Raw genomic sequence first — 9,573 nt, forward strand, 5'->3', positions numbered from 1 at the left:
AAAAAGAAAGAAAGAAAAAATTTGTTAGGATGTCTTCATCACTGTCTAGGGCAAAGTGTACTGTATCCTCCTGACAGTGAGTTTCTAAGAAGGTACAAATCATACTATATCCATCTTTTTATCATTAGTTCCCAGGACACTTCCCACCATATCTGTGTTCAGTCATGTTAATCATGTTTCTTGCATGAGCATCACCTCACCTCAACTGGATGCTCATGCAAGAAACATTTACAAGGGTATAATCGTGGAGCTGGGAAAGATGGCCTATCAGGCCAGAATAGCATCTCATACGGAGGCCCTTACACATTCATTCCCGGTTTGCACTCACTGGAAAGCCTTCTTTGCTGCATTGTGGTTGAGTCCCGGGGGTCACTCCAGTTACTATTCATGCTGTGGGTGAATCCATTTCATTCTCATTTGTCAGCCTCTAGTGAGACTCAGCAATGGGAATCAACACCCCCTGGGCCTAGGTGAACCTGCTGAGATGAGGTCCAGGGAACAGCCCCTTGGGGTGCCCAGAGATGCCCCATAGCAGAGAAGTCTGACGATCCTTCTCCAGTTTCTCATGGCTCTTGGCCAGGGGTGTTTGGAAAATTAATTGCACACCATATTTGCGTGGCTGGGCCCCAGGACTGTGGCTCTCTCACCTCTGTAACCCCCATACAGGTTAGGAAGGAGGGTGCGGTGGGCCCAGGGGTAAAAGTCCTCAAGCAGTTTGATTTCCGAAAAATGGTGGGAAAAGCTCTTCTTGATAGTCTGATGGAGGTAAAATCTATTGGAGTTCTTTGCAGAGTAGACGGTAGTCATCAACAGGATAAGGAAGAGGATTTGTACTGGTGTAGGTGGGAAGAAAAATCATAATTGAGTGGTTAAGCTTAGAGATCCTCTATACATTTTTCATTTTCTTGTAAGCCTAGAGTTTTGCAGGTCAAAAATAGCCAGAAATTGGCAATTTCACATGGTTCAACCTAATAATTATTAACCCTCCTGATCCTATGTCAGACAAAAACACTTATTTTATGAAATCTAAAATAATAAAATCATCAGGTGAGTTCATATTTATGTTTTTCCTTTTAAAAACTATGGTATTGCCTTGGTGCCTATAGCTCAGTGGTTAGGGCGCTGGCCACATACACCAGGGTCAGCAGGTTCGAACCCATCCTAGGCCTGCTAAACAACAACAACAAAAATAGCCAGGCATTGTGGCAGGCACCTATGGTCCCAGCTACTAGGTAATAGAGGCAAGAGAATCGCTCAAGCCCAAGAGTTTAAGGTTGCTGTGAGCTGTGATGCCATTGCACTCTACCGAGGGTGACATAATGAGACTCTGTCTCAAAAACAAAACAAAACAAACAAAAAAGCCCTGTAGGATAGGCCAGATGCACTGGTTCACACCTGTAGTCCCAGCACTCTGGGAGGCCTAGGCAGGTGGATTGCCTGAGTTCATGAGTTCAAGAACAGCCTGAGCAAGAGTGAGATCCCATCTCTCCCCTGTTGTAGCAGGTGCCTGTAGTTCCAGCTACTTGAGAGGCTGAGGCAAGAGAATGCTTGAGCCCAAGAGTCTGAGGTTGCTGTGAGCTATGATGCCATGACACTTTACCACAGGCAACAAAATGAGACTCCATCTCAAAAAACAAACAAACAAAATAACAAAACAACTGTAGGATAACTATTATACAAGTAATCCACAAACATCTTTCCTGGCCACAATAAGTAAGAGCTGAGGAGTAGTATGCAGGTGGCAGAAAAATTGGATTGGAAGTTAATATGCATAACGCCTTCCTATAATTTTTCTGTCACTAAGTTTTATTTAAGATACATAAAATCTGGGCAGCACCTGTGGCTCAGTCGGTAGGTCACCGGTCCCATATACGGAGTGGCAGGTTCAAACCCAGCCCCAGTCAAATTGCAACAAAAAATAGCTGGGTGTTGTGGCAGATGCCTGTAGTCCCAGCTACTCGGGACCTAAGCCCAGGAGTTGGAGGTTGCTGTGAGCTGTAATGTCACATCACTCTACCAAGGGTTTGGTAAAGTGAGACTCTGTCTCTAAAAAAAATAATAATAATATGTAAAAATCCTACACAAAAATATTATATTTAGTTTAGTTTGTGAATGCTCTCTCTTGCTTCCTTTCAACTGTCTGTGTTCACAGAAGTGAAGGCCTCATATGGAGACTCTTTGGTCTAGGGAGTCCAACACGTACTAGCCATGCTGAAGCCAGTCACCTGGCACCTACGGAACAGCCATTGTCCAAAGCATTTTCATTTTCCCTCCAACCTGTAAAGTATGTAGATCAAATATTGTTATTGCATTCTGTAGGTGGAGAAAGTGGCTTAACACAAGTACACAACAAAATTGCCAGACTCCAAGTTCAGCAGTCTATCCACTTACCATACCATCTTGTTTACTGGAATCTCAATTTTCACAAGATGAAGATACCTTACTGTTTGAGACAAAGTCTCACTTTGTCACCCTTGGTAGAGTACTATGGTGTGACAGCTCACAGCAATCGCAAACTCTTGGGCTCAAGCCATCCTCTTGCCTCAGTCGTCTGAGTAGCTGGGACTACAGGCACCCACCACTATGCCTGGCTAGTTTTTTTGATTTTTAGTAGAGACAGGGTATCACTCTTGGTTCAGCCTCCCAGAATGCTAGGATTACAGGTATGAGTCACTGTGCCTGGCCCCACAAGGTGAAAACATTAAAAGATACCTTTTCACCCTCTATATTTTCCATTTATTCTCTCTCCCTTTCCTGCTTTTCCCTCTCCATACCCAGAATATCTCCAGTCATCTTGAAGAGTTTCTTCTTTTTCAAGGTTTTTTCTAGGCACTTAGTTGGACTCCTCACAGCTGGGGCTAGGTAGATGGGGTTGTTCCTATCTTTCAAACCAGGTACTGGTGAAGAACACTTTGCTGTCAATAATTCAAATGTAGAAAAAAGAAATGTTATATTTCATTAAGTATGTACTCACCAACATTTCCTGAGCACCCCCGTCACATGTTGAAGAAATAAGAAATAGGCCCGTAGCTCAGCCGTTAGGGCACCTACCACATACACCAAGGCAGGCGGGTTCAAACCTAGCCCAGGGCTGCTAAACAACAATGACAACTGCAATAAAAAAATAGCCAGGCATTGTGGTGGGCACCTGTAGTTCGAGCTACTTGGCAGGCTGAGGCAAGAGAATCGCTTAAGTCCAAGAGTTAGAGGTTGCTGTGAGGTGTGATGCCATGGTACTCTACTATGGGTGATACAGTGAGACTGTCTTGAAAATAAAAAAAAAGAAATAAGGAGTAAAGCCACCTATGCAGTGCTTCTCAATATTTATGGTGAAGGAGGTGTTTTCAGAAAGATTCCAGTCCACTAGGGATTGGTACTTTTTTTTTTTTTTTAAGAAGGAGTCTCACTGTGTTACCCTCAGTAGAGTGCTGTGGTGTCACAGCTCATAGCAACCTCAAACTCAGGCTTAAGTGATTCTCTTGCCTCAGTCTCCCAAGTAGCTGGGACTACAGGTACCCACCACAACGCCCAGCCATTTTTTTGTCGTTGTTGCAGTTGTCATTGTTGTTTAGCTGGCCCCAGGCTGGGTTTGAACCCGCCATCCTCAGTGCATGTGGCTGGCGCCTTAACCACTGTGCTATGGGCACCGAGCCAGGATCGATACTTTTTGTACAATGAAAATGAGTTGCTAGAAAAATAAAATAAAACAGAAGCATATAAAACATAAGCCCTATTTTGAAAACTAGATTCAATAGGCGTAAAATTAGCCTGCCAAATTGCTTTAAATTTCTAAATGCTTATTCTCCATTCCTGTACTTATCTTGGACTAGAAACGAACCCTGCTAGTCAGTGTTAGCAGCACTTAGGGAGCCCTGTTCTATACAGCAGTGTTCCTCAGGCTTTCCTGTGCATAGGAACTGCCTGGGAAGCCTGTTCAAACGCAGATTCTCAGGTGAGGCCTGATTAAGAGTCTGCATTTCTGACCCTGCTGGGAGATGACAATGCTGCTGATCTGCAGACAACACTGTGAGTAGAAGAATCTAGAGACACAGACATCGAAAGCGGGAGAGGGAGAGGGAATTAGAGTATGACACAGAACACGCGAGCAGTGTGTGCCAGGTACCATGGGATCGCTGAAGAATGAACAAATAAATCTCCCCAAGGAAGCCAGAGATGCCGTCACAGAGGAAATGGCATTTGACATTTGTTTTGGAGGATGGGACAGAATTCTCCAGAAAGACAAAGGTGAGGATAAGAAAAAAAGTCACTGTGGGCAGAGAGCACAATGGTTCAAAATGCATGGAGAAATGACCTGAGGGCAAGAAAGGTGGTTTAAAGTTAGATTATTGCTGGGCGAGGGGGCTCATGCTTGTCGTAGCATTCTGGGCGGCTAATGTGGGTGCATGGCCTGAGCTCATGAGTTCAATACCAGCTTGAGCGAGAGCAAGACCCCCATCTCTACTAAAAACAGAAAAACTAACCAGGAGTTGTGGCAGGCGCCTGCAGTCCCAGCTATTTGGTAAGCTGAGACATAAGGACCTCTTGAGTCCAAGACTTTGAGGTTGCTGTGAGCTGTGACTCCATGGCAGTCTAGCCTGGGTGACAGAGTGACTGTCTCAAAAAAAAAAAAAAATTAGATTATTAATTTCTTTAACCTCACAAGGAATGGAGTACCTACTGCTTAGTAGTATATCACTGCTCAGCTGAAGAAAGAAGTACTGGCCCACACAGAGCCTGCTGTGTGCCCTGGGGCCTGGTATCCCTTCTTTTCCTCAGAGAGGTAAGACTTTCCTGAATTTTAGTGTTTATCATTGCCATGCTTGTCTGTTTTTTATCTATTAATTTAAAAAAAAAAAAAAAGATACCGGTGGTGCCTGTGGCTCAAAGGAGTAGGGCGCTGGCCCCATATGCCGGAGGTGGCGGGTTCAAACCCAGCCCTGGCCAAAAAAAAAAAAAAAAAAAAAGATACCTATATCTCCTCTAGTCAACACGTTCATTGTTTTTACATGATTAAAATTGTGCTCATTTTTCTGCAACTTGCTTTTTTGCCCAATGTTGAGTTTGCGAGTTGCATCCAGGTGATTTAAGTGGGTCTTATTTAGAGGGTAGATATTTCCAGGGTTGGTGACTAAATGCAAAATAAGGGAGGAATTTAGGACTAGGTACACTGACATTTTTAGAGAATGGCAATGCTCTTGATTGAAATGAGAAAATATAGTGAAGAAGTGGATTTGTGGGAAAGGTTAACAATTTGGTTTAATTTGAGACATTCAGATACAGATGACAAGCAGTTGAAAACAGCATCTGAGGCTCAGGAGAGGAAGAGAGAGGATTTCTAGACCACAGGGGAAGGGCCAGGTATGGTGGCTCAGACCTATAATCTTAGCACTCTGGGAGGTTGAAGCAGGTGGATTGTATGAGTTCAGGAGTTTAAGACCAGCCTGAGCAAGAGTGAGGCTCCCAACTCTACTAAACATAGAAAAAGTCGCCAGGTGAGGCACAAGCCCGTAGTCCCAGTTACTTGGGGAGGCTGAGGCAAGAGGATCGCTTGAGCCCAAAAGTTTGAGATCGCTGTGAGCTATGATGCCCCAGCACCCTACTTACAGCAATAGTGAGATTCTGTCTCAAAAAAAAAAAAAAAAGAACTCTGAGGGAGCCGAAGCACTGAGAGAAGGTGTGAGGATCTAGATCTAGGGAGGCATGCGTTAAGTTTTAAGTTTTGGTGACACATCTCCGATCAGTCTTAGGCAGAAGAGCAACCAGTTGATTAAAGACAAGATCTTTGAAGGGATGAATCCATCTGAGTCAGTAAGGTGACCAGAATTCTATGAATACGATATAATTTGATCTTTGCAAAATTAGACAGCAGTTAGAACTACTTGAATTACCCGAAAGTGCCAAGGCCCTCCGCGTCTGTTGTTCCTTCTCCCCGTTAAGCCATGGCATCCTGCTCGTCACCAGTGAGAGGAAGACTGTGAGGAACACCACCTAGACAGTAAAACCACAGGGGGCCTTACTGAGCAGGTAGTGCAGGTCTGAGCTTACGATGTCACGTGCAAAGGCAAAGCTGGGTAATTAATAAATTTCAATTACTTGGCCTTTTCTTTTATGGACAAGTAACTAATTTCATACTCATTTTCTTTATAATGATGGGGACCTAGAAAGGCCCCTAAGAGTCTAAAACCAATTTTTCTTTCTTTTTTTTTTTTTGAGACTGAGCCTCAAGCTGTCCCCCTGGGCAGAGTGCCATGGCATCACAGCTCACAGCAACCTCCAACTCCTGGGCTCAAGCGAGTCTCCTGCCTCCGCCTCCCAAGTAGCTGGGACTACAGGTGCCTGCCACAACGCCTGGCTATTTTTTGGTTGCAGCCGACATTGTTGTTTTGGCAGGCCCAGGCTGGATTTGAACCCGCCATCTTAGGTGTATGTGGCTGGCGCCTTAGCCACTTGAGCCAGAGGCGCTGAGCCTAATTTTTCTTTCTTGAGTCAGAGTCTCATCACCTAGGTAGAGTGCCATGGCATCAGCTCAGCAACATCAAATTCCTGGGTTTAAACAATCCTCCTACCCAACCTCCGAAGTAGCTGAGGCTACAGGCACCCACAATGCCTGGCCAATTTTTTTCTATTTTTAGTAGAGACAGGGTCTCACTCTTGCTCAGGCTGGTCTTGAACTCTTGAGCTCAAGGGAGCCACCTGCCTTGGCCTCCCAGACCAGAGCGCTAGGATTACAGCTGCAAACCACCAACGCTTGGCGGTCTCACACATATCCTTAACAAAGGTCACTCTGCCTAGTTCTGTTTCTTGAGGTTTTCTGGGTTTTTTTTGGTTGTTGTAAAATTGTCAAAAACCATCAACATCCAAGTCTCCCAAACTTTCTCAGACCATAATGGTTTTGTTCCATTTCACACATACCTTCACTGGCTGGCTGATGAAGACGTTTTGAAGTACTGATAAAATAATCGAAGTAACCCAGCTGGTGGCTTGGTCTTTGTCCAATTCCAAGCTATAAAGTGCTGTAAAAAAGGCTGAAGCCAGGCTAGTGACTGCGAGGAGGAGCCAGCAGATGTGAGTCAAGCATCTGGGTAGGCCATTAATGGTGGGGTTCTTCTTTTCTTCTGGGCTCAGGATGGGGAAACTGGTCACCTCCCTGAAGCACAAAAGTTGGAGGAAGAATTTTTTTTTGTGACAACAGAGTCTCACTTTATCACCCTTGGTAGGTAGAGTGCGGTAGCGTTACACAGCTCACAGCAACCTCCAACTCCTGGGCTTAGGCGGTTCTCTTGCCTCAGCCTCCTGAGTAGCTCGGACTACAGGAGCCCACCACAATGCCTGGCTATTGCTTTGTTGCAGTTTGGCGGGGGCCAGGTTTGAACCCACTACCCTTGGTATATGGGGCCAGTGCCCTACCCACTGAGCCACAGGCCTCAGGAAGGAGGAAGAATCTTGTACCCAACAGCTGAGAGAGGGGACTTATTACCTGGATGGCTCTTGCTCCAGGGGAAGAATGTGTGTTTCCAAGAGTTTCTGGAGTTTCTGAAATTGGCTGGCCGCATCCAGGAAGTCAAAGGGCTGGTGAGTCTGGGTGAGATCTACTGTGCCTAAGTGAGATTCTAGCTTCTGCAAAACTCTGAGCAGGTAACGGCAGAAGTGACGGTGGTTTTCTGGAACCACTGAAAATATATTTCAAGTTGACACTTTCACAAGTGGAAGATTTCAGTAAGTAGCAATTAGTGGTAGAGATGAGCAATTCATTAATCCATGACATGCTGACATTTTCCCTGTACTAATGGAGAGTGGGGGCAACACCAATGGCATTCCTGTCTCCTGAGGATGCTGGTAAATTCTTAACAATTGTAAAATTCTCGGCTTGGGCCTGTACCTCAGTGGTTAGGGTGCCAGCCACGTGGCGGGTTCAAATCCAGCCCAGGCCTGCCAAACAACGACAACTACAACCAAAAAATAGCTGGGCGTTGTGGCATGCGACTGTAGTCCCAGCTACTTGGGAGACTGAGGCAAGAGAAAGGCTTAAGCCCAAGAGTTTGAGGTTGCTGTGAGCTGTGACCCCACAGCACTCTACCCAGGGTGACAGCTTGAGACTCTGTCTCAAAACAAACAAAAAAAACCCTGTAAAATTATGAACTTCAATTTAAAGACTCTTAAAGCCTCATTGAGCTATTTCTCTAAAACTGCAATACACGCAACTTATACCGGTAGGTGCCCAGAAGACTCAAACTGTACTTCAATTTGATAAACTGCATAATCTTGCCATTCTGTGGATGAAAAAGGACAAGTTCCAACAGCCTTTAACGAAGCAGCTGGGAACATGTGGTCAGATATAGAGAGGTTTTTTGGTACTTTTTTCTTCTTAATCCTGTACTTTGAATCACCAGATAGACTGTCTAGAAGCCATCGAAGTAATCAGAACTACTAGCTCTTTACTCGAAGTTTAAGGAAATTAAAACAAGCAGAAGGTTGTATCAAGCTGGCTGGTTATGAGTCAGGAAGTAAGGGACATGCAGTGGGGGGGGGGGCAGATGAAAGAGGAGTTACTAAAATCTACTGACCTTTACCATTTGCCCAGTGGGGTCCTCCCTGCTGAGGACAGCCTTGACCCTCTAAATGAGAATAAATGAGGCTGGATAAGAGTGTTACCAGCTTGTTCATGTCACAAGAACTCCATGAAGATTGTTCGTACTCTGAGAGTAGATATGGATTTCTCCTGAGCAGGAATCCCACAGTTTCCTTTAATTCCTGAATATAGAAACACGAGGTGAAAAACCAGTCTGCTGCACATTAACCCAGGACTGGGAGCAATTACAGATAGTAGGACTGTTTCTTATAGTTAGAGAGGGATTTGCTTAGTGCAACAAAACTCAGTTTTTCACTGCGTGGTATTTCACCTTGCAGTAGATTCAAGACTGTGAGAGACTGGCCAGAGGTGGTGGCTCACTCCTGTAATCCTATCACTATGGGAGGCCAAGATGGGCAGATTGCTTGAACTCAGGAGTTCAAGACCAGCCTGAGCAATGATGGGACTCTGTCTCTACTTAAAATAGAAAAAACTAGCTGGGTTTTGTGGCAAGAGCCTGTAGTCCCCAGCTACTGGGGAGGCTGAGGCAAGAGGATCACTTGACCTCAAGAGTTTGAGGTTGCTGTCAGCTATGACACCACAGCACTCTACCCAGGAGAACAGAGTGAGACTCTGTCTTCAAAACAGAGCAAAACAAAACAAACAAAAAACAACAAAAATATGTGAGAGACTACGGAATAAATGAAGGAACAGTTTGAGCAAACATCAAAAACTAAAAACTCCAGAGTAGTACATAATGCATTTCCACTCTTCCTACAATACTTCATAATCAAGAGTAAAATCTAGAGGTATGACTGATCACAACTCAGTGGACTCAGGAATTAGGGGAAAGATAATAAGGCCCCAAGTGGCCCTCCAGGAGATCCTCTCCACTGCTCTTTTCCACTTCATAGGGAAGGGGGGCATATCATTTACCTTACCTTAACTACCTCTTTGAGAGAGAGGGGCTCAATGGAAGCATCCGAGAGGCTGGAGGACTGGAT

The 9,573-nt window shown here is 44.9% G+C and overlaps 1 protein-coding gene across 1 annotated transcript in view; it reads right to left on the reverse strand.

Annotated features, from left to right (window-relative positions):
* Positions 1-8,735, reverse strand: part of PKD1L3 (polycystin 1 like 3, transient receptor potential channel interacting) — a 27,672-nt gene extending 18,937 nt beyond the window's left edge. Inside the window, exons 1-6 of the mRNA XM_023514080.1 lie at positions 8,565-8,735; positions 7,478-7,670; positions 6,913-7,147; positions 5,889-5,988; positions 2,775-2,915; positions 648-833 (exon numbers count right to left, since the gene is read on the reverse strand). Of these exons, the coding sequence (XP_023369848.1) occupies positions 648-833; positions 2,775-2,915; positions 5,889-5,988; positions 6,913-7,147; positions 7,478-7,670; positions 8,565-8,664 (955 nt within the window). The 5' untranslated portion in view covers positions 8,665-8,735. The remainder of the gene's footprint in view (positions 1-647; positions 834-2,774; positions 2,916-5,888; positions 5,989-6,912; positions 7,148-7,477; positions 7,671-8,564) is intronic.
* Between the last annotated feature and the right edge of the window lie 838 nt (positions 8,736-9,573).

The sequence above is a fragment of the Otolemur garnettii genome, unplaced genomic scaffold, assembly GCF_000181295.1.
Source record: "Otolemur garnettii isolate 467f Iridium unplaced genomic scaffold, OtoGar3 scaffold00047, whole genome shotgun sequence".
Lineage (NCBI taxonomy): Eukaryota > Metazoa > Chordata > Mammalia > Primates > Galagidae > Otolemur > Otolemur garnettii.